Genomic DNA, 26,082 nt, shown 5'->3' with positions numbered 1-26,082 from the left:
AAAATTATAACACTTTACTGCAATGCAGCCTTTAAAACCAGGAAAAGACAACACTTCTGCCATATAACAACATTCAACATTCAAGACAGTATCTGCACCCATATCACAACATGGATATAATATGGATACACTGCCCAGCTCTAGTCACTTGTTTTGGATAAAATAATTTGGCCATGAGTAAAATGTTGAAAAGGTAGCAGGTTACATTTCTCCCTGACACTGTTCCCTATTAGTTTCTGTATGTCGCCACATTAGTATGACTGGGAACTGGCCCCTGTATTGTTCTGTCTGTATTTGCAACACATGTGTATATTTCACAAGGAGCATCTTCCAGACACTCCTTATCTGTCTGTGTGTGTGTGTGTGTGTGTGTGTGTGTAAGGCCTGTCAGCTATGCCCTCTCGTCACTGCAGGGGGAAGAAACACACCCGGGCAGCTCTGAATATAGTGGCTAGTTACCATAGTAATGGGATGGTCATACATCTCTCCTCTCTCAGACAGTGATGGGAGTGGACAGGACACGCCGCTATGCTTTTTATCTATGCATTTGGTATTCAGTTATTTCATTCCACAAATAAAAAGCCACGCCACCACCCCACCTCTCCTCTTTCCCTGCTATTCAAATAGAAGGGTAAAATGGGAAGTAAATAGTTGGATATGGGGTAATAATTCACACATGGGACTACAAATAATGATGTGTTTTGACTGAGTGTTTGTGATTGCGATTGTAATAGCGCGAGTGTCTTGGCAGATATCGGCGGTGGTGGGATCTTTACATGACGCTTTTCAGATGCCTTCTTGATGTCTCTGAACCATTCGCCCCTCTGCTGCTCATCAGCAGTGACAAAGTGAGAAGCAAACAAGCACACACACATACACACACACATACACACACTCATGTAGCATGTGATTCTCTCAAATTAAAAAAGCAAACAGATTCGACCAGTTATCAAAAACAATCATACCTGATTAAATTCAACTACATTATATCAAATGTTCTAATATAGAATTACATAATAAGGTTTTACACAGAATGCAGTCAAGTAATGTGCAAATCTGCAAAGGTGACACAAGACTACTCTTGTGTCTCTTTTAGAGTCTGATGGATATACTGGTTGGTTGATACTGTTGGCCTGATTTTGTCCTTTCACGGTGATATCGGCCATCCGAAATGATTTAACAGAACATAATGCAGATTGTAGTTATTTGTTAGCTTTATAGCCCACTGGTGGATCTCACAGCGCCATCGAGTGGGCTCCGGAGGCAGCGGTACTGCCACATGGTTAGATTAAAATAAAGATAATTTACAGAACTAGTTATTTTTATTTCTATTTGCAGGGTTTAATGTTAACATTTTCTTTCACCTGCCCAGTTGGGCAAGTGGGACAGGAATCTACTTGCCAGAAGTCAATCTTTACTTGCGCCTGTACAAATTGGCTTATTTATTACTGGTTATCAAACAACAACAAAGACTAAAAAGTTAACTGTTATGTTGAAGTGGGGGCTGCAATGTTCATGAAATGTCAAAAAATAGTGAAAAATGTCCATCCCAGTCTCTCAAAGTCCAAAGTTACATTTCTTGTTTTGTCAGACCCTAACCAGATATTCAGCTTAATATGATGCTAAGCAGAGAAAGGCAGGAAATCGCCTTTTCTGTAGCAGCATTTTCTGTACTTTTAACAATAAATTTTTCGATAATCTTTTTTTTTTGTTTTTTTACCACTTGTCTAGTTGGGCAAATTAGTTGCTAAAAATACTAGCCTGACAAAAATAAATAAAAATGTCCAATTAAAATGCATGATTTCAGTGACCAGTAATGATTTAATATTACGCTGACAATCATCAGGTAGAGATGAGCATGTAAGCTACCTAACGTTCCCTCAGATGCAGTGACACAAAGTAGACCTGATTTTAGATGGTGTTAATATCAGAAATTATAAAAGGTTGAGAAGTGAGTTAAATATATACATATATTTTGCTCTATTTCTGTTGTTTTCATTTATATTTTATTTATACTACAGTATTTATATAGTATACATATAACTGTTAAAAATATTGGTGAAAGTTTAGTATTTCAGGGCCCTGACATAATATAGGACAATCAGCTTTACTGTTAAACTGTAAAATATACTGTCTCCATATATCTTTGTGTTAATATCTAATATCTGTCATATTGGTCCCAAAAATCCAATATCAGTCAGGTGCTGGTATCTTGAGGCTTCCAAGGTGGTTAAGGATGGTAAAATGGTCTATTTCCACCTATGTGTCCATGTACATATAAAATGTTTATACAGTATATTTAACATGTATGTCTATCTCCACATCATTCCGTATGTAAAAGAGAAAGGAGGATGATGGCTGTGGCTACCCTGTCCCTGCTTCCCATGGCTTGTTGACATGAACCAAGGCAGTCAGGCACCAATAATACATGAAGAGCTGTTCAAAGGCAATTAGGATCAGTTGTCAGGGCCGGGCCCATTAATGAGTGGGAGTGTGGCAGGGGCCGGGGCAGAGGCACAGCGCCGGCGTACGTGGCCGCCTGAGAGTCGATGCACTCTGACAGATCCAGTCCTTCCCCTGTCCTCGCCTGGTACAAGCTGATACCAGCCTGTTCCCACGTGGTGCTGCAGCAGCAGCACCACGTGTGGGATGGGGTTGGGAGGAACATAATTACCTCCCCTGCCGTCTACCACTTCCCATAAACCTGCCCCCTCATCAGATTGAAAAGGTGGTCTGATTTGACCACTCACATACATGTCAGGGATAGATGTTAATATATTTCAGCACTGGCCCCACAGGCCACCAAGCCTTAAATTTGGTGGCCACATACATTTTTGGTGGCACAAATGTAAACTGCAGTACATTACATCCTTATATGTCAGACTCCAGCTACTTAAACTGCTGATTCCATTCACTCCTTTTGTTGCAGTTTAATTTTTTTATAGCCTGCCTTTTGTGTTTTTGGTTCTTCCGTAAGGATCGCATTAGCAGTAGTAGAAGGCTTATTAAGCCCACACTTCAGCCTTCACCCTGACATATGGATAGCTAGCTAACGAGTACTAACTAAAAGTAGTGATGGAATCAGGATGTCTGTGGAACTGTAACGTTGTGAACGCAAAGATTTTGAGTATTGGGATAAATCTTGGAATTGGAGGCGCAAGTAATTAACCCACATGCTGTAACCTAAACAGTGTCTGAGTACAGAACTATGACCATATATCAACACTAGGGCTGCAACTAATTATTATTTTCATTATCGATTAATTTGCCAGTTATTTTCATAATTAAAACTTTTTTTTATCAGTTTCTGATCAGCACTGGGATTAGCTGGGTTCAATTCATAAAACTTAGCTTAGAATTTAAACTTTTTAAATCACCTTAATGCTTTGAAGGCACAGTAATTGCTTTACCAATGAAAATTGGGTTAGAAAAAACAATATTTGCCAGATTTAATGTAATTTATGGTATAAAACACGGCCATGTCCGGTCTTCTACCCAAATACAGATAAGGAGACAGATAATTTTGTTGACTGAACAGACACAGATACAAATAATAATGTTTCTGTGCTCCTCTAGACCAAAGTGACATCTTTAAATTGTTTGTTTTGTCAAGCCAACAGTCCAAAACTCACAGACTACTTACTGTCATGAGTGACAAAGAAAAGCAGCAAATCCTTCCACTTAAGAAACTGGAACCAGCAAACGTTTGACATTTTTCTTGAAAAATTATTGAAACGATGGGTAGATTATCAAAATAGTTGGCAATTAATTTTATTTTGATTGACTAATTGACTAATTGTTGCATCTCTAGTCAGCGTAGATATGTGTAGCTGTACTTGAGGAAGGAGAAAAGAAGTCCCATTTTTACATACAAGATAGTGTTAACAAGTATGCATAAATGTTGTGGGTACACAGACCTGCACACGAGCAAACATTTGTCAATAAATGTTTAGGTACAGATGGTTTGAGATAATGTGTGTGCGCTCACTTGCCCATTTTGTTTGTCTTTGCATACATCTTTGTCTATTTGCATGTCACCAAATGCTGTTTGAGTGCTGTGTTGTCAGTCATGAGTGTGTTACAGTGAGTCACCTCTGATTCATTGTAATGACCAAACCAGTTTACCTTGTCATACAGCCAGAGCCCATCACAAAGAGCACACAGGTGTATGCCCGTGTGTGTGTGTGTGTGTGTCTTTGTAAGACCTGGCCTCAGGGCATACAGCCTGACATGCCACTGCGGTAAGGTCTTACTGGGTTTGATCAGTGTGTTGCGTGTGTGTCCAGTTCAAGTGAAGACAGTTGACCCCGGTGTTTGGGGTAGGATGAGTAAAGCCTACAGAGACAGACTCGGGTGATGTGCAGAGACAGGAACTGAATCGATGCTCGCTGGGGAAAAGGCTGTGAGGTGAAGCCCGACTGTCAGTCAAAGACTCTCTGACTCTCTCCAGACAAAAGGTTCAACTCATTGCACACAATCCAGGCATTCAGGAGAGGAAACAAGCAGCCTGTTCTGCTTCGTGTGCCTTGAGTGAAATGAAAAGAAAAAAACAAATCCGTGTTAACATCCTCCACTGCAACAAGGAGCAAATGAAGGGGCTAACGAGAAGCAACGAGTTCTACCTAAAAACTAAATTAAGGTGTTATACCAGAAACTCCCACTGAAAGGTTCTAACAAAGAACTCTTCTATGGTATAATGATTCTACCCAGAGACCTCACCGGGAGATCTATCCAGACTCTTTCCACCTTCAAAGAGTCCTACCGAGGACCCTTTTATTTTCTAATTGTTCCATCTAGAACCCACCCAGGGGGTTCTACCCAGAAACCTTTTATATTTCAAGGGTTTAATTTGGAACGCGTCCAGGGGGTTCTAACGTGAACACTTTTACGTTTCAAGATTTTGTCTAGAATGCACCCAGGAGATTCTGCTGAGTACCCTTTTCTGTTCCAAGGGTTTTAGGATCCAGACAGGAACAGAATCAGAAATCTTTTCTTTTCTATCTAAAACTTACCCAGGGGGTTCTACCGAGAGCACTTTTATATTCCAAGACATAGTCTAGAACACACCCAGGGGGTTCTAACAATAACTCTTTCACATTTCAAAGCTTGTCTCTAGAACCCACTCAGGAGGTTCTAATGAGAACCCTTTCACATTCCAAGGATTTTATCTGAAGCCCTTCGGAGGTTCTACCAAGATCTCTTTTAGAGTGTGGTACAAAGATCCCTAGACAAAAGAGTTTTCAAGAGGATTTCAAAAATGCTTGACAAAGTCTTTCTTCCAAAAAGGGTTCTTTGGATGAAGAAGATTCTTAATGGAACCCCTAGTCTTACAAAGAACCCTTGTTAATCCCTTTCTTAAAAAATGGCTCCTCAGAAGCAAATGGTTCTGGGTAGAACCTCAGCTGTACAGGAAGATCCCTCTTGGAACCCCTATTTGTAAGAGTGTACACGTACTGAAGAGCGCTGTACTTTTGAGTAGCCTTCAATCTCACAACCGCTGAGCCTTCAAGACCTCATTTTTCATCGACTCAATTACTCGACAACCGGCCTCCCTTCCTCATCTCCCCTCCTCCTCCTTGGGTGAAAGTGATCATTTGTTCTTTTATTAAAGTTGATAACATCCCTTGCATTGTCTGAGTGTGCATGCGAGAGAGCCGCCCCTACTGTTCTAGCCTCCAGCGCTTCGTATTATTGGTGCATTATTTCACGCATGCCCTCCTCTTTTATCAAGCGCTTTTGAAGTAATGTTAATAGACTAGAAAATTGAGACATTTATGAAGTATGGGCCGTGTTTATGAAAAAATCCATAAAGTATGACAGGGGGAGAGGTGAGATAAAAGCAAGGTTTTAATAGATTATGGCAAACAGGGGAGAGGCGTCAGATGCTGACAGGCACCTCCTCCGAGATCCCTCATATTTTATGGGATTAATTTTGTTATATTAGAAATGAAGTTAAATGTCCTAATTAATCTGTTCGTGCTGCATGAATACCTCCCCGAACGCAGATGCACGCACACACACTGTTTTTGGGCTAATTACTCCTCTGTGGTAATTGAGGTAGATGTATTCTCTAGATGTAGGCTAAAGGAAGTTTGGAGAGGTGGGGGGATGTTTGATGTAATGGGAGAGAGGGGAGGGGGGCTGCTGAATTGTGCATGTTGGCTCTTTTACAGTAGTGAAACATTCTGGGTGAAAACAACAAACCATAAAACTAAAGCACTTAGCTTAATTTCTGCAATTCATCACTAATTTTTTTCTTTGCCTTCTCACTCGCCACACTAGCTCATATTTAGCTGTCAGCGCTCTGATTGTTCACCATAAAGCAGGGCTGCTATCTTCACAAACACATCATGTGCTATTTGTTCTGCTGCTACATTTCTAATGGAAATCACTGTGACACATCTGTAAGTTTCTTTTAAAACAGAGATGGAGAATGATATGGGCTAAAGCATATATTTTTTGGGGTGCTCTTATGCCGCAGCAATCTCACATGCAAACCACATAACCACAAAGTACAGTATGTTCAACTTAATCTGGGGATCTTTGTCACATTTCATCTCCATCTCATCTTTACTGTCACTTTCTTCTGTCAATTATCTTAAAAAGTCTTCAAACGTACTACAAGGAGTTTTAATGGGTTATGAAACAGTCTCAGTTTAATACTGCTGCCTATATATGACCTAAAATCAACAAAATATTACTGTAAAATAAAAGGTCCTTGTAGTAGCTTTAAAGTAATCTTTAATAATCAGTGGTGGAGAAAGTATTCAGACTCTTTATTTAAGTAAAAGTATCAATACAGCAATGTAAAAATACTCCAAGTGACAATGCTACTTCAGTACAAGCACATAAGTATTAGCCTAGCAGAAAACTACTGTATATTGTATATTTAATACTGTATATTAGGATTATACAGTGTTCCTCTAATTCTCTTAATCTCTTCTTGCATTTTTATATTTTCTTCAGTTTTCATACTTGTGTTTCATTGTTTAACGGCATTCAGAGTGGAAGACAAAGGAAGAATTTCATTGTACGGGGAATCTTATTTTTAATAGTGTATATAACAATAACACTTTGACTATGACAAAGTAAACGGTGCAGTTTGGCCTCTTTGACTGATATATTATAAATATGACATGGATTATTAATACTGCAGCATCAGTGTGTAAGCAGCATGTTATTGTTGTTGCTGCTGGGGGTGGAGCTACTTTGAACTACTCTATATCCAGTTTTATAGGCCCTATAAAATAGGGTTGATAAGAAGTCTAATGGAAGAGGAAAGAAGGAAAAACAAAAGTTCTTATGCACAAATCTATTTTCATGTTTTGAACTTTTTCTCTAATCTTTGAATTTTGGTGAGATATTGGATCATTTGAACATTTATTTAAACTAAACACTGCTTTGTGTAAGACACATGAAGCTAAAAAAGAAAACCACTGGTTTAATCTTTAACAATGTGTTGATGTATTTTAAAAGACTGTCATATTTTGCACTGTGTAATATTTTCATCTTAAAAGTAACTAGTTACTAAAGCTGTCAGATAACTGGAGTAGAAAGTCCAATATCTCCCTTTGAAATGTAGCGTAGTGGATGTATAAAGTATCATAAAGTGGATATGGGGCTGCAAATCTTGAGAATTTTCCTTAACTGATAGTGGAAAATTCTAACATTTCATTCATCTTTATTTTTAAAGTTTTTTTTTCTCATTTTAAGTCCAAGTTTAAGCTTCCTCATTCACAAAATGCTTCTACCAGACAAAACAATGTCAAATGAGGTGCAAAAACTGCCATTTCTAGACTAATTAGATTATCGATTAATACAACTGATTGACCAATAATTAATCATTAACAGCAATACAACGAAATACTCAAAAGTGCACGTACCTCACAACTGTACTTAAGTACAGTACTTGAGTAAATGTACTTTCCATCACTGTTAATAGTATATTATATATACTACTTTGTTGGGTGACATAAACAAAATCAAATCAAGGCTTCCAGAAATCAAAGGAAACGACTACCTATGTTCTTGTTTGAGTCATTCTTGCAGCCTCCTTCTGGCCCTACATGTGTGGCCCAACCTCACTGTGACTCAGCCCGACCTCTGAACTTTTCATCAGGAGGGTCAGACTAAGTTCAGCTCATTGTTTTTAGACATTAGGACTCCGGTGCGAAGACTATTCAAATTCTACCACCCGCCACAGTACACTCCTCCCTTTTGACGCTAATTGGCAGCGTCAGATCCACTTCCCTCCCGATGCCTCACAGTCCACTTTGACAATTTTGAAAATCCAATGCAAATCCTGTCGCGGGCTTGTTGTGAGACGGCCTTCCACAATATTGACTGTCACTCACAATTATGGGAATGAGGTAAGGGGTTAGTGTTCAGCAGCAACCTGAGGCTAGCGCAGTCAGCTCCCAAAACACACCCCGCAGAATCTGATCAGTGAGTATAATTTCCCGGCAAATATCCCAGGGGTGAGCCACTTACCTTAACAGGAAAGAGGAGATGTTTAACAGCCACTCAGCTGATAGTCTTTCTATTCAGACCTGTTTTGGCTATTGTGTTTGCCTCAGTAAATGTGTCTCCAAAGGGAATGTGATGGAACAGGCAGCATTAATCTACACTTTTAAAAATAAGGGTTCCAAAAGGAAGGACTAAGGTTATACACAGAACCATTTGCTTGCTCAAGGGTTCTTTGTAAGATTGTTGTCTATTGGAATATAAAAAGGTTCCCAGTAGAAATCCCTTGGTGGGTTCTAGATAAAACCCTTGGAATAAAAAGGTTCTTGGTAGAAGCTCTTAGGTGGGTTCTGGAAACGGCTCTGGATAGAATCCCCAGAGATGGTTCTGGGTGGAACCATTACACCATAGAAAGGTTTTTTGTTGAGCCTCTCATTGGGGATTCTGGGTGAAACCTTAACCTGATGGTTCTAGGTATAACCCTTTCTGTTGGCTTCTAGGTAGAACTTTCTGAAGAGGTTCCAAGTAGGATCTTTATATAAAAGGTTCTACCAGGAACCAAAAAGGGTTCTCCAGTGGGGACAACCCAAAGAACCTTTTATGGTTCTAGTTATCACTTTTATTTCTGAGAGTATAAGTACGTGTGGAAGAAATCCTGCAGTTTGAGACTCCTGTTGTTAACTCTGACTTCAGTAAATGATAGGTCAATTTTTCCATCTGGCAACTCATGAGCCTAATCGTCTGTTATTAGTACAAATGGATTTCTGTTTAAAAACGTGGAACAATGCCGGCTAAAGAAACAGAAACAGTCCCATGGTCTTTTTATCCCGCTGTTACGTTAATGCAACAAAATTGTTTAAAAGCTCCTTCTAAGAAACAACTGACAGAAAAAAGCAGTAATAACTTTAATTTCTTTTAAAAGCATGCCATTACTTGGCTTTTGTTGTAATGAGAGAATTTGTTTTGATATTTTGCAACAAAAACTGGACGTCTGAGAGCATCTTTTGTTTTTTAATGAATTGATTGATGTAATAAAAGAGTGAAATGTCTTATATCTTAATTGGATTATGCAAATTATGTCTGAAACAAATGACAGCGAAATTTGCATTAGATCTCTGATAAAAAAGAGACAGCAAAACAAAACAATTAGTGGCAAGAACTTTGTTACTACCGCACTGACAAATGATATATTACACTGCAAGTAATGCATATTATGGTGAATGCAACCTCGAAACACATGTCAATCAGGTACGAAACGATGTAAAAACAAAGCATAAATTAAATCACTGTTTTTGTCTTTATAGCTTGCGGCTTTTACCCAAACTACCGGCATATCATACATTAACATACAATACACCGAGAGGCCCCCAGCTTTGACATCATAAAGGTTAACTAATTCCTTAAATCAAGTCTGATCTGAATCTGTCAGCTCGTCAGGCCAAGTCGACATTCAGTCAGCTCGCCGTTCCCGAGAGCTGAAGCTGAGAGACATGACAAGTCAGGCAGATAGATGAAGAGATGGATGGAGTTTGAAGGTCCAGCATCCATCACATGCCAATCCCTAATGTCGCTCCTCTCTACCTACACCACCAGTACCAGCCTTCACTGTGGAGGCCCACTGTAGTCAAATCCTGCAGGGCCACGGTGCTCTGTTCTGTCAGCAGCCATGTGCTGTCTTTCAAGCCACTGGACACTTGTCAAAAGAAAGAATACAGAGCTGGACACTGGTTGGTTCAGAGCCATGTTTGACTACAGCACATTCAAATGGTTTGTCAGATTAACACCAACAAATTTCCTCCATTAAAGGGCTAGTTCGGACTCTTTTATGCAGGGTTGTACACTGTAAAGTAAAACTTGAGAAAACCCATTTCATTTCAAGGCAGCTGCTTTCACTTGATTATTGAGTGAATCAGTCACTCAAGTTTTGAAATAGATTTTACAAAGTTTTGCAAATCTATAACTTTCTGTTGACATAGTTTACTTTTCTTCTTTAGATAAACTTAAAATCTTTGAGTTTTAGAAACCCCAAAAATTTATATTTCAAAAATTGTTCACAGTGAGCTGTAATTTGTTGTTATTTAGGTGGTTGAATCATTTTTTGGGGGGAGGGGTCCAAAACTCAAAGATTCAAGTATATGTAAAGATTATCTTAATAAAACATTATTAGTTTGTAAAACTTTTACAAAAGTTTAATTTTGCCTCACAGATGACAGGAGGTGCTGATCAACTGCTGCTTTGATCAATTAATTTGTCTGTCTTATTGTGAATCCAAACTATCCTTTTAAAACACCGAAATCAGTCAATAACACAAACAAACTGACAGATCAAGGCAGCGGCAGACCAGGAACTTGTCTGTTCTGTGAGGTAAAATGACTGATTTTGCCTACGGTGTCTGGTAGGCCTGGAAACAACAATACTTGACTTATATAACAGTGGTTTCCTGTTGGAAAAAAGCTGTCTGGTGGAAAGGTTGAGCAGTGAGAATATTCTAAATATAGTTTACCTTTACATTGACTATCAGTAACTACCTCACACAACCCCATTTCAAATAATCTAAATTATCCCTTTAAGTACATCAGAGAACTCATCATAGAAACACCTCTGCTGCAGAGACACGATTGCATTCTCTGGACATAATTAAAATCACAGATTCATCCTTTAATCATTACAAGTTCAACCCCCCCTCCTCCCAACCCCCTTGTATAGCTGGATCCTCCTTTTAATTACTAATTCTTTTCCACAGTGAATGTCGAGGCCTCCAGGTTATTTGGTCTCAGACAGCAGCTTTTCTGTCTCTGTTGTTGCCAGAGCCCTGTCGCCATGGTGTCACACGGCAACAGTCACCAAGGAAAATTGTCATTAAGACAGAGTAAAACGTGGTACTCGTGGAGAGGAGGGGTGGCACCGCATGCTTGCTCACAGCGAGGGGGTAATTGTATCAATATGTAAAAATCTTTAGCTGTACTGAAGAGTTGTTAATACATTTTTGATCAAATTAAGTCACTGTAGCGTGGAGGAGGAGCAGACACACTGAGAGGCGACACAGGGGTCGTATGAAGCGACGCGCACGGCTCTGAGCAAGCAAACTCCTCTCATTGTTTTCTCAAATTGCTTTGGATATGAATGATCATTAGAGGAATGAGAGATGAGACGGTTTTCCAGAGGCAATCGCACATGCCCACAGCTGACTTCAATTTCATGTCTCAATGAGACTCCATTGAGGAAATCAAACACTGCTGGCATGTTAAAAGCAAACCTGACTCTGTAGGTTGCATCTCAGGAATCCAAGCAGCACAAGAGCCTCTGAGCTTCAGTGACACACTGGTGAGATATGCCGTCAAGCTCTAAGCGAACGGCTAATCCACACATGTTCTCACTCATAGATGGATTTGGCTGCAGGATCAAGGACAGTGTGGAGGAGATGGACACTATGCTTGTTGACAGTACCTTGACAAGTGTAATCCCATATAATACACACTGGGTAAACAAAACACCAAGCCAACCGTGCAACCACGGCCCACACTTCCTCTGCTCTGCCTTTGAATTCCACATTCTTTCTGGGTTTGAAACAATATGAAAGAAGTTCAATTCGTAGCTTTACAAACAAGTGCAAAAATGAATACACACTGCCCACTATAATAAGCATGCATATTTACATGTATACATAAAAGTAGTAATGAGAACAAACTATCACACAGAGCAACAATCACAGTCATCTGCATGCATGCATCTATACATAAACAGAGACAACACTCAAAGTAATCACGTAATCTGAGACACTTCAATTGCTTTGTAAAAGTCAAGCACAATAAGGCACCTAAGAATCACCAGCGAGATTCATCATTCACCAAATGAATCCTTGGTATTCCTCCATTAATCCTTTGCTTAGCATCCTAAATAGATACTTTGAATCGCCAACAATAACGGCAAAGAAAATACTGCACCTTGATTTTGGCTCAGCCCTTCAGACGAGGATCAAGGGATTCAGTGTGAGATGTTTCACTATCATTTGCAATCAGTAGCCAAACAAGTTTATGTGAAGAACAAGGTCAAAACAAACAGAAAATGATGAACAGAAAATAAATGTAATCATTTATCTGAAGAGGTGTCATAACCATCATGTCATTGCACCTCTTATGAACATGAAAGAATATTAATTAATGTTTATGAAGATTGTCACTGAGTGTCATTTAGTCAATTATGAAATTTCTAATGCAAAGTTGACATTATGTCTTTGTTATGACAGCTTGACATTACCCAATACAAAAATGTCTTGCTATGACAACTATCATTACAATGTCATAATCATGTCATGACAACTGTTAGGAACATGAATGAGTCTTTATGCATGTTTATGAAGGCTGTCATCAAGTGCCATTCAGTCAATTATGTCAAGTTGTCATAACAAACACCACAAACAATGTCAACTTTGCATTGAAAATAACACAACAGACAGAACAACTTAATGACAACAGTCATAAACATTCATAAAGACTCCTTCATGTTCATGACGAGTAGCATGACATGGTTATGACAGTGTATTGACAGTCTTATGCACAGCCCTGAAAAGTGTTACCAAAATAATAAATAAACTGAATAACAGTGTGGCCTGCAAAATAAGTAATGCTGAAATGATCAGTGGAATAATTGATTAGTCTATTAACAGAACAAAAACAAATTTAACCGTCTTACAAACACCTCCTACTCCCTGTTGTGGACTTCGGAGACTTACCCTGAGGGCCTGGCTGTAGGGCCCAATGTTGGCTGGGGCCCAGTGGGACAGACTCTGGACATGCAGGGCATCCTTCTGGCGGAAGCAGCCTTCCTCAAGGGGCTCAGTCCAGTCATGGAGCAGGCAGTCCATCTGCAGCAGCTGACCTGCAGGTAGAGGAGCCTGGACACAAACCCTACAGGGACAAGAGGGGAACCATGGAATGAATGCTACAAAATGCTAAATGCTAAAAAGCTTTCTGAGCAATGTAAAGATGTTCCCTGTGAGAGAAGAAAAACAGTGGGAAAAGTCTGTATGTGTGTTTACACAATTACCTGGCTGGAGGGTTGACGCCAAAGTGTTTCTTGTACACATTGTTGAGTGGAACAAAGTCTTCCATGCTCCTCACATACAGGTGGACCAGGATAATGTCCTTCATCTTCCAGCCTCTGCTGTCCAACTCACCTGAACACAGAGAAAACAATATACTGTAAATACCTGCAGTGTAGCAATTAGTAAAACAAAATATTAACACCCAGATGTCTCCAACCTTTTTAGCAAGATGTATCCAGTCATATCTGATCAGCAAGTACCCCTTTATAAACACCACAAGACATGCTGCAAATATGTTTACTTCTATTAATTTAAAACTGGATTTTATTTTATTACTAATAATACAGAAGGTGATATAATAGTGGATGTTACAATATTTTCATACAATACAATACAAAACTGTTAATGTTTAGGTCTGGTTGGACATTCATACAAACACCACATGGAGTCACAAAAGTTTCATTCCAACCATTTATCCATTATTTTCAGTGATCTATTTCAGCAGTTTTTCCATTAGTGTTAACTAATTAATTCATCTCCTCTGCTTGCTTGCTAACTGATTATCCTGCACTCCTAACTGCAATAACATCTAAATTAATTCTTTTAACTGGTATACTACCTTACCACATTGCATTTTAGTTGAGCTACCTTACGCATATTTGGTAAATGTTGTTATGTCCCATATACAATAAAACTGGCAGCATAATATATATATAGTATATAAGCAGTATACAAATAACAAAGCAAAATACTTCAAATAAAATCCGCAGAATTGTATGTTTGTTGCCAAAAAGAAGCGCCAAATCTGGCCCCAGCAGATCTTTGTTTGTAACTGATCACCAGTTTTATGCAGTTGGTTCTTTGAGACTCATGTTTTTGGTTTACCTCTATAAACTTGTTCTGTATATTTTTTCTTGTTTGTTTTGCTCATATTTTGAGGAAATTACAAGTTGTATCTCCACCACTGCAACAGGCAAGGTTGCCAGTGAACAAATACTCATGGAGTTGAAGATATTGAACAGGCATTTGCTTGTGTGAAAATGTGCTTACAGAAATGTTTTACCTAACATATAGTCAGACTGCTCAAATATTCATTTGAACAGTATCGCTATTTGCAGTTAAGAGGTGGATAGTTTGGAAGTTTTTTCTGACAATGAAACCCACTGAAACTGCTTTAATGTGGTAATGGTGTTTGTCCCCTTCTATAAAGTGCGGTCTAACACAGTATGTGTGCACATCGTCGGCTTTGGATGCAAACGCAGGCACAAGGGCTCAAAGCAAAGCCTTTCTCCCTACAATCATTTGAAAGAGCTTCAAGTTTGTTTTTCCTTTGCCAACACCAGCGTCTGAGACTACTTCGCCCTCATACAAAGAGGTTGTTCATTAAATATTAACTTGTTTAATATTGTCTCTGCACTGTGAAGGCTGTTCAGCCGAGCACCACGATAAACATTAAATATGCTTTTCATCTTTTGCTCCTCTTTCTCCATCAAAAAAGAGAAAGAGAAGAAAAAAAGACTCAGATACACTGTAAAAGCGTGCACTTTTAAACTTCTGCAGGGCAAAAACGATAACCCACCCAACATGACTGCACTCTGTGCGTGTGTGTTTTAAAAGAGGCTTGGTTAATTTGAAGTGCTTGTCCTTGTTTGGTGGCCAACTTGCTATAGCATTCTTGTGACGGATGGCGTCTCTGACACACAGGGTTTTGCCTGCTGGGTTGACAAGCACTTTTGAATAAGGAACGACTTCTCAAGCTCCGCCACACCTCCTCCTGTGTCTTTAGCAAACAGCAAGGAGAAAGAAAGACACTCAAGGGACAAAGAAGTTTTCCCCATATGTTTCTTCAGTAGAGAGAACTGTAAGCCCTGCAGAATGTGTTTGACTGAGCTGCATAAATCACCCCTGGACAAAGGAATTCTGTATCATCTGCCCTTGATCATATCAAAGATGTAATCTTTATTTGATCGAAGAAAACATGACTTATTAAAGGTTAGTTTACTTCTAAGTGTCGTTCTTGTGCCTTTTGCTTCGGCGATTTCAGAGAGGCAAAAAAAAGAATTTTCTAGTAGACCCTTGAGTTTTTCCTGAGTGTAGAGATTTGAAAGCACGTCCACAGCTCTGGTACACCAAGTTCTTCAAAACTCGTCACTCTCTTTCTCAATACATTCTCTACCTCACACTCTCTCTTACTTTGCAGCTGTGCGAAAGCTGCCCATGTCTGGCCCTTGATCCCGGGTTCTTGGCTCTGAAGGCCGTTGAAGCCGGCGATCCACTGATAGCCTCTGGAGCTCCTTGGTGAACCGGATGGAGGGAGATCTACAGGAAGAGATACAGTACCATGAAGAGGAAGAGGGTTAGCACAGGGGTTGGTAAACTTTAAGGCCCAAATGCTGTGAAAAGCATCTGACAGGCACATTTTGAAGTACACCTATGGTTTTAAATGGCCGAACATGCACCAAAAGTGTTATGTGGCACATTAAATGGCCTTGGCACCTCTACTCTGAACTTGTTTCAATTTTGGAGCATTGAATGCTGACCAAAATTTTTTGCAGTACCTATTTGAAGAGCACTTCAGCAAAAGCAAATAAAAAAGGCATGGATGCGTGAAATGGATGCTGACGTACCTAAAACTATCAACAGAAAAAGAACTGTGATGCGGACTCACAGCAGAGAGTAAGAGAGAGAACTTGTGAATATAGACAGAGGTGTCGATGTGACCACAAATCTTAATCTTATCGTACAGTTCTGTGGTTTATCAGTAAACTACACTGCAGACTGGAGTCTCTGTTACAGTGACACAGATCGGTGTTATTTCTGTCTCTTCATTGCATTATTATGAACCATGATGAACTGCTCAGAAGCTGTCTCTCCCTCCTCACCTCCTTAGTGTATATTGGTGTTCAGGTTTGCTGCCAATAACTAAGTTATGCTGCCCATTCAAAATAATACAAAAAAAACATGAATATCTTGAACCATTTAGTGTGATAATATTTTATGAAAGGTTTAGATATTAATATTAAGGGCCTTTTCCCCAAAATACATTTCAATCTGATGCCTGCAGTGCTCCACAGAAGTATCACTTTAGATTGACTATAAGATTATTTTCATTATTAAAACATTTTCTTTTACTCTGTGTTTAGGATACACATTTTTACAAAAGACCCTTTTCACAGCAGCCACTTTGACATGACCTGTTGACGTGTTCCATTTGGTGTAGCAGAGCCTTTCCAGTGATCCAACATGCACAAAATTAGCCCCCTGACTTTGACCTGAATGGAACAGAGCCTTAATTAGTATCATTAGTGACACCTGTATTTGCCTTACTATTTCATTTAATTGAAGATGGCTGTTATAAAAAAGGTCTTTTGAAGAGTGTAAGAATTGGTTTAGGCCAGGAGGAATGATAAACCAAAATGAACATGTTAATGTTAATGTTTTGTCAAAGCTACAGAGAGCCACTGGAGAGGAGCATGGAGCTGCAAGTTTCTGACCCCCAGGTATGGATTTCCACAAGCACTTTATGCAGTCAGCCCTACAAATGGATGGTGCAATGCTTGATGAAGACTTGCAGAACATACCAAATAGGAGCTTTTCCTCCATTTATAAACAGGGCGTGTGCTGTATGAGACGAAATTCATGCATAGGTGGTTTATGTCAAAGGAGAAATGAATTCAGCGACTGTCACAAATACACCGCTGCAATGACAGCTCTTGTCAAACAATCACTCAAAGATACTAGCATCATGATGCTGGCCACATGACACAGATTCAGGGAGCACACACACACACACACACACAACACAGATATCATCTGACACACACACACACACACACACACACACACACACACACACACACACATACACATACACACACACACACAACACAGATATCATCTGACACACACACACACACACACACACACACACACACACACACACACATACACATTCGAGCATGCATGTCTGCACGTGCATGTTTCACCATAAATGAATCTCACCGTGGCCCTGCTGACAACTAAGGTCACAATTTGATGTAAATTCTTGCTGGTTGTCTTCAGCTTGATCAGCATATTCCACCTCCTCAGTCATCTTGTCAATGGCGCTCTGGCAAGGACAACTACCATGGGGCAAAGCTCTCGCCACCACATCCTGCAATAAAGCACCACAGGGAATACATCAGGCCAAACGCCCACCAAAGAGCGCTGAGCCTTTTGCAAAGACAGACAAAATGCTGTATAATTAGCCAGCCTTTTCAAATACCCCACTAAGCGAGCCGTGTGTGTCAGTCTTTCATGACAAGGGCCCAGACACACATAACTTCAAGGTGAATGAATATGAAACAACATGCTAACATATTCGTGGTTCAGGCGAATAGGGAGTGGTGTTTTCTGATACTGTAGATTCAATCACGCCAGCTGTCAGTCAAAACTCATGGCTGGATGGGTGAGACATGTTTTGGATTTCAGCTTTTTTTCTCTTCTGTTTGCTTATACTTTGTGCCTCTGCTACTTCTTTAAATAACAAATTATTACCATTCTCTAAGGCTCACATATTACCTGCCAAATCCTGCTGGGGCGTCACACATTTGAATACATATTTCATATTTTTTCAACACCCCCCCCTTCACCCTAACACTCATTCACCCCCCTCATCTGCTGTCAACTGCATTAGGCCATATGATAATCAAATTAATTATACTTCAGCCCCTCTCTCCTGGCCAGCATGAAAAATAGCTTGACTAGCATTAACGGAGGGCAAATGATGGTGGTCCATCCCCACCCCCTGAGCTCGGTGCGGTTTCCTCTAGTGCTGGTGTCACCGCCGATCTGTCACCCTGACGAGAAGAGCTTCAGAAGGCTGAACCAGGGCAGGTTCTCCCCTGGTTGCCCCCCCTCATTCCCTCCCCTCACAGGGCCTGGATCTCCCTGCTCTTCCCCCAGCAACCTAGGGGGGGGCTGTGGGAGCGTGTGTGTGTGTTTGTGTGATGGGGGGAGTGAAAAAATATATAGCTGTAGGGAGTGAGGCTGCAGGGTCACGGAGGTTGTGGGATGGGGGTATGTTTTCTGTCCATAACAGCCCCCGCCCCCACCCAACATGCAGATATACACACACACACACACACACACACACACACATACAGGGCTACAAACACTCTTGCACACAAACAGTTACAAAATCAAATGTGCACATTATTGTGTTACGTGCAAAGACACTCACATGCTTTAGCCTGGAGACATGTCGAGCTACAGGCGAGGAGCATCCCTTGGTGTGACCCTTATACTCTTTACTCGCATGCAAACAGCACTTCCTGTCGCCAGGAATGCTCATCAGCCAGTAGGTGTCTTATTAAAGCAGACAATTTGAATCAGAGTAATTAAAAGTACACATAAAAATGAGGTCAATGTCTGCATCACAGAATTTTTGACAGTAATTTACAGATTACAAAGTTCTCGCAGGAAAGTGTTTCGCAGTGTCACCCTTCTTTTCTGTGAAGCCCCCATTCAGCTCCTTCTAATACACCAAAAGCCAATTCCTACTGCCTCCCCGCATCCCCTGTCTGTGTCCGCTTAGCCAGCTACCTGAATGCAAAGCGCCTTAATGTGAGCGGACATGTTTATTAAGCTGGGCCTAGTTTCAGGCTGCAGTGAATATTGCAGACGTCAAAGTAGGCCATGTGGGGCTAGAGGAGAGAGCGCGAGGGATGAAGGGAGAGACCGAGAGCAAGAGTGTGCGCGAGACACAGAGATAGAGAGAAAGAGGGAGGCCCTCTGGAGGCTGATCTGAACCCTGCCCCGCAGTGCCGTGTTTCTCTTCTGCTCGACAAAGTTATCAGACACCAAAAGGTTTTGTTCTTGTATTTGTTTTGCCCTCAGAGTGGTTTTAAAGTAATCGACCCCGCAGCGACTCAAACTTTTGTTGTAAAATGATTGATTCATCATTGAGCAGCGCTGATCTTGTTTGTAAAAACGAGTTACACTCATGGATTCCTTCAGAAGTTCAGAAGACTCACGCTGTCTTTGCTCTCGGTGTGCATCCCGGTGAAGCGCAGGTAGCCGACTGGAGCGAAGGCATCTGCCGAGTGGATCACTGTCTCTGCTGCATCACTGCACACACACAGAAAAACTTTCATATACAGTAGTAGTGGTGACAAATGTTGGTAAGTTTAGCTTTACTCACATAACTATCTTCTTTTTGAAGAGGGGGCAATCAATGGTGAAAGTTTCATATTCACCTCCTTCTCCACAAATATGAACTCCATACTTCTGGGAGAGCTAAAGAGTGAAAACAAAACACCTTATTAAAACAGGTTGCAACTTCTGTATTTTCTGTGAGCACATCATTAAATATCAATTGACCCTTCCTAAATACCACCCCTTTTTGCTCTGCGGTCCAGTAAAAGTTGAGAAAGCTCGATATCCAGTGAAACCTTGGTCAACTTTCTCCTTTCCCGTTTCTTGTACTTAGATTTTATGAGCTAGACTCACCTATGTTGAAAAGAAAAACAAATTTTGAAGATGGTTAAAAGGTGTTACTGGGGGCCTGTAAAAGTATCATATATGTTAGCTAATTACCTAACTAATGATTGATGTGTATTAGCTAGCTTGTTAGCTAGTGTTTGCTGGCAATTTAATCAATAACAATTGGTACGTGTCATTTTTTTCCCTAAAATTGTTTCACCTAATCCCCCTCCTGTGCTGTGATTCACTAGTACTTGTTGAAACAACTGTCATTCCCAGAAAAGCTTCCTAATGTTGTAAAAGAGTCAATTTTAACCCAAACCCTGATCTTTTCCTGAACCTTATCAAATAGTTTTCTTTCATAAACCCATCCAAGTATTTTAAGTGCCTAAACCTACCAACCGAGCTAAATACTGAAAACATAAAAAAAACAGTCTAAGATAAAATAAGTCTAAAATAAATTAACAGTAAATTTCGCTTCACATGAGCCATGAACCCCAGATGCCTGCAACCAATACTAGCCAATCACAGCACAGCAGTGGTTGTCAATCACAACACAGTAGGGCGGGACTAGACAGCACAGTCTTGGGAAAAAAATAACTGGGCGGGACATAGGAACTGTCAATTACCACTCAATTACCATAATTTCTCATAAAATTTCAATATAGTCCAGACATATAATAGAAGTAATTAACTTTAATATTAAGGTTTGACTTTGGATGCTTTAAAAATTTTAACACGAGCATCACGTAACCAAATGATGTGCACATAGATACATATGGAAATACTGAGAGTAAACAGGGTGGCAGAGTATCTACCAGTCTGTGACCTGTTTCAGATAGGGCTCCATGTCAGCCAGAGGTTTTCCTAAGTGCTTCGCTGGATCCAGGCCTGGCACCCACGTGGGAAACACACACAGGGACACATGAATGTGCACGCAGGGATACACAAAGACAGAAATACACACACACACAAACACAATTTCACACAGACACACGTAAGAGAAAGAGAAAGAGGTCTGATCAGGAACAGAGAACAGTGATTGAAGATGACAGGCAGGGAGGTTTACGGGCAGTCGCACAAACACACACGTAAACCTGCACCCTGGATCTATTTGTTTGACTTTGCAAGTAGTGTACACAGATCTCTCCGGGTAAGGGCAACAGTTTTCAATTGCTGGCCGCAGACCCCCCACGCCCCCGTGCCTGCCACCCCCTCATCTAGTTCCCTTTGAGAACATAAACTCTGGAAAGAGATCTTGTTTATTTGCCTTTTCCCTCCCCTTCCCCTGAAATGGTGCATGGAAGTGACTCACAGGCATGGGAGAGAAAAGAAGGAGGGGAAAGAAGGTTGGAGGAGAGCTTTGTATGAATACCCGGTGGTGCCACACTCCTAAAATACAAGCCACTCACTCCCCAGACAAAAAAAGAAGTAAAACCAAGTGGATTTCTAAAGAAACAGCCTTCTGTCATACCCTCCTGCCCTTTTAATAAGATATCCAAATCTAGACCATAGTTTCAGCCAAAGATTAGCACTTTGATCAGGCCTATTTAGGGATTATGTATATATTAGCTGGAATAAAAGGCTCCACTTAAACAGTGAACACTTTGCCCTTTGACATTAAATCCTGATTTTGTCTTTCACACGTCTGTCCATGATGGCATGGCACCACGCTAAACTTTATCTCATCCTGTAAACAATTCCTTTCACCAAGAAAGTACAGCCAACACTTCCAACTGTACATTCTTCACTGTTCAGACAAAACAAAAGCCTCAAGTACCAGGTGCTTTTTACAAAGAATAGAACAGCAAAAGCATAACAGGATATGAATGTAAAATGCTTAATTTTAGGAAATTCCAAACCATGTAGTTATATACTGTTGTTAAGCTCAAAACACCCGATTAACTAAAATTATAAGGGCAAAGTTACTGGAACTAAACTATTACAGACAGCACTTTATTACAACCATTATTAATAAATAGTAAATTAATCAAACATTAGTAAATAGTTACTTTAATGTTTGCAAACTTTCAAATAATGTTATATACTTTACAAGCCATTTATTGAGCAACTGTATAGTTATTATTAACCATTACAAAAATCTGGTCTTTCTCTCTATGTAGTGTTTTTTTTAAAGGTTTACAAATTATTTGGTAATCATAATCATGTCTGCAACAACAAACTGTTACAGAATAAGATTGTCTCTTATCAGCTATGATACAACATATAATTTCTGAACTAATTATTTTATATCACCGCAGTGGTTCTCAAACTGTGATGCAGGCTTCCCTGGGAGGGCATAGAGCCGCTGTGGGGGTGGGTGAAATGGAAAAATATGGAGGGAAACTATGTCGAATGAAGATGATTTATGTAGGAAAAATAGAAAAGAGTTTGCTGATGTTATCATGCTGACCTTTATTTCACTAAATTTCAACTGAAATCCTTTTTTATTTGTTGGTTCCTGTTATTGTTAATGATTGATAATAAAAATTGTAGGGAGGGTTTTTGGTTACTGAAAGAGGGGCATGCCAGGAAAAGTTTGAGAACAGCTGTATTACACAAATTAATAATTGGTAAACATAATTCTTTCATTGTTTGTTAACAGTGAAACGACAATTAAGTTAACTTTTATTAACTATCAATTTATCATTTATGAATGATGGTTATTATAAAGTGTTAACCCAATTCCATCTTAACAGTCACTGACAATGTCTTTCTTTAATCTCCAACATTTTATATTTCTCCATTTCTGTGGCTGCCTATTAATTGATTGACATAATCATTAACAAGTAACTTGTGACCTATACAGAGTGATGGGCAGTTGTGACAGTAATGCCATCGCAATAAGACAAATTTGCTGAATTGTCCCTAATAATTCCTCAGAAAAGCCAATATAGCTCCTCTCTTCCGAAGGCGTCACGTGCTCCCATTCATCGGCACGTTCATGTGTTTAATTAAGGGAACAAAGTTAATCGTAATGTGAGAATCTCTCCTCTCTCATGGCCTGACAACCTCAAAGGTTAACATGTCATCGGTGGGCCCCATGGGGAGCAATGGATGGGAGACAGGAGGGAAAAGAGAGAGGGACGTCGCATCCCATCCTGTGTTCATCTTAATCCCAGCTGTGTCTCTCCTGCAGGGCCCCGGTGGTCCAGCACTACGGGGGAGAGACGGAGGGGCCACACAGCACAGGGAGGGAGGGAAGGAGGGAGGAGAGAGTGTGGAGGGAGAGAATGAGCAGGCCCTTATTCTCTTCCCAGGGGATCTGTGGTCTTAATTAGTGTGAGAATATCTAATCTCAACATCCTCTCATCTTAACCCTGCCACAAAGGTAATAAGGAGGGAGGAAAAAAAAGCATTAAAATTCAATCCCATTTAAATATCCTCTTTAATTAGTCATGCCTTTTAACAAATTTTAATAATTGGCTCCAAATTGCTGAGGGGATGCCGCGTTTTTTAATATGTTCATTAACTACCCTGCTCTTAAATAATATATGATACATGATTTGATATTTACAAGGAGGGAAGAGGACGATGGAAATCTGGGAAGACAGGAGTGAGTGATAAAGTGATAGGAGGATGGCATTAACGTGGAGGCATTTCTCCCAAGACCACTTAGCACTTGTATGAGTGTTTTCTTAATTGATGTTCCTGACTGACTTAAGGTTACTGAAACCATTTGGAGAAGCGGATAGGTGGAATGAGCTCGCATGCTTTGAGAAGTCTTTGAGTAGCCACCGGTGTGAGCCTTCAGCGATCAAACACCACTCATTTACATGATCTTCACATCTCTGTCTCCTCTGAACCTGTTTTACAACTTGACCTAAACCCAATTACCTAACCTCATTATGCCACATTAAACCCAAATAAGCCCACTAGAAGCTGCCATTAGTCTGCCGCCAGAGACAGCAAGACCGCACTTTGGAGGAGAGAGGAGCTTCCCTGAGAGAGACTGAGAGGAATGGCTCTCCTTTAAAAGGGCTTTTTACCTCGTATTATCCTATAAAACTCCAATTAAATTCAGTGAACTTTAAAACCAGGGAGTCCAGTAATGAGGGAGAGCATTTTTTTTTTTTTTTTTTTTAAAAAAAAAGCTTGTTGACATTTACTGGGTTGAAATTAGCCAAGAACAAAAAGTTTACCAGGAAACCAAGAGCCATTTGGACATTAATGCGTCACAGTGTATTTCACAGTACACTAATAAGACATAAAAGCCATATTTTGTATCAAATTAGACAACAACCAGAAGTAATATGTTCTTTATTGGACAGTATAAGACTCTTTATTAGACACTTATTAGACTTTATTAGAGGGTAATTTGGGACACATTACAACAGACCTGCACTGTAAACTAAAGAGAAATCACAATGCCTACTTTTTTAATCAAATCACAGTATTAAAATAAGATATAGAAGTATCTTATATAAATATAAAATTATACGAATAAAGGTGTAACAGTGAGAAATAATATACTTTAGTTTACAGTATAGTTCTATTGTAATGTTTCTGTAAATACCCTCTAATAAAGTCTAAAAAGACTCTAATACAGGGTCTATTCTGTCTAATAAAGAACAGATTAGTTTTCATCTAATTTGCTATAATTACTTGTTACGTGTTATTAGGGTACTGTACAATAAAGTTGGACCAATTAAAATTTTTTATATTGAAATACGTAAAAACTGTAAAAAAAAAAAAAAAACAAAAAAAAACAAAAAAAAAAAAAAACGTTTAAAACTTGCAGAACATTATCAGACACAATACAAGTTATACGTGGAGCAGAAATCTTACAATAAAAAGAAATCTGGAAAACCTTTTGATTTTGCTTCACTTTTTCAAGTCAGTTCTTGGACCAAAAGGCAAAGCTTTCAGATAAAAAAAAAGAAAAAAACATATTCTCCCTCTGAACTCTACAGAAAATGCTGCTCTCACTTCTGCCCTTATAGACGTCAATGGCAATTACTTCCAGAGCACACTTTTGCACTAATTCTTTTTAACGATCATGATTGGCCTTTTCCCACCTTGAAGAAGTTGATTTATTTAAACCCACAGCAGTGACTTACCTATTTAATTGAAACCGCCTGTGATTTTGCTTACTGAGCCTAATGCTAAATTAAAAGCTGGGAGATTCTAGATACTGTCTGAGCTGAGCTGAGCGCAGTATCGCAGACATCCGCGGGTTGTCTTAAGATCTGGCGTGCCAGCTGACAGCTCGGCTTTAATCCCTGCCTTCAGAGAGAAAAGGCAGAGAAAATTGGATTCATGATGTGTAACATTTTAGCCTTTAAATGGATGAAATGAGCATCTCCTCCCTAGTAGGTGAGCTGCATCAGCCTTTAAACAACGCTCTCAAAGACCCCCGCCAAAACAATAGCTGTTCACTATCACCTAATCTTCGCAAGAGAGGGAGAAAGAGGGAGAGAGAAATACAGAACAGAGAAGAAGAAAGAAAGGGAGGGAGGCGGCGGCGTACAAAGGATGATAAGATTAAGGTTATATGTGAAATTTGTCAGGCTCTTATCTGAAATTCAGCGTCTGTGAACAGAATAATAGGCAGCATGAATTGTGTAGCAATCACATCAAGATGAAATCTTTTCAGTCCAACAAATCAAAAAGAAGAAACTGGGAGTACTTACAACCATACAGTGCTTAACTGGAAAAAATAACCTCTGTAGGTGACAATAAATCCTTTTTTTCCAGTTTTCGGAAATTTACACGAAGGTCCAATATGTGGCAGGTGGTTTTAATGTACTATGTCTGCACTAGTTTGAGAATTTGGGCTTTTTTGCATCCAACATGAACTCTTTCAGACTAGTGGAAACAAAACGTAGTTCAGATTCACCTTGGATGGCGCCTCATTTTCATACTTAAACATATGATATCTGAAAACTTTAATGGTCTATGATGGTCTAATGATCTATTAGTTAGGATTTTTACCTTATCCACCTGTGGTGTCTTGCCTTCGAAAAACTGCTGCCCATTATACTTCAACTGTTTAAGGCTGCTTCAGCTGAACTCTGACCCCTATACTAACATCAGTTTGGTTGAACTGGCAAGATCATGGTTAGAGGCTAAAAAGGGCAGGCAGGTGAAGGGCAAAATGGTTGTACCTAACT

General features: G+C 39.8%; 1 protein-coding gene across 1 annotated transcript in view; it reads right to left on the bottom strand.

The window, feature by feature from the left end:
• The window catches only part of dph6 (diphthamine biosynthesis 6), an 84,678-nt gene that overhangs the window by 26,600 nt on the left and 31,996 nt on the right, over positions 1 to 26,082 (bottom strand). The window contains exons 6-12 of the mRNA XM_084742408.1: positions 20,799 to 20,860; positions 19,689 to 19,783; positions 19,522 to 19,615; positions 17,510 to 17,660; positions 15,701 to 15,826; positions 13,510 to 13,639; positions 13,196 to 13,370 (exon numbers count right to left, since the gene is read on the bottom strand). Of these exons, the coding sequence (XP_084598534.1) occupies positions 13,196 to 13,370; positions 13,510 to 13,639; positions 15,701 to 15,826; positions 17,510 to 17,660; positions 19,522 to 19,615; positions 19,689 to 19,783; positions 20,799 to 20,860 (833 nt within the window). The remainder of the gene's footprint in view (positions 1 to 13,195; positions 13,371 to 13,509; positions 13,640 to 15,700; positions 15,827 to 17,509; positions 17,661 to 19,521; positions 19,616 to 19,688; positions 19,784 to 20,798; positions 20,861 to 26,082) is intronic.

Source organism: Lutjanus erythropterus, chromosome 18, assembly GCF_056507025.1.
Source record: "Lutjanus erythropterus isolate fLutEry1 chromosome 18, fLutEry1.hap2, whole genome shotgun sequence".
NCBI lineage: Eukaryota > Metazoa > Chordata > Actinopteri > Lutjaniformes > Lutjanidae > Lutjanus > Lutjanus erythropterus.
The sequence above is the reverse complement of the archived record's forward strand: the minus strand, read 5'-3'. Positions and strand labels throughout refer to the sequence as shown.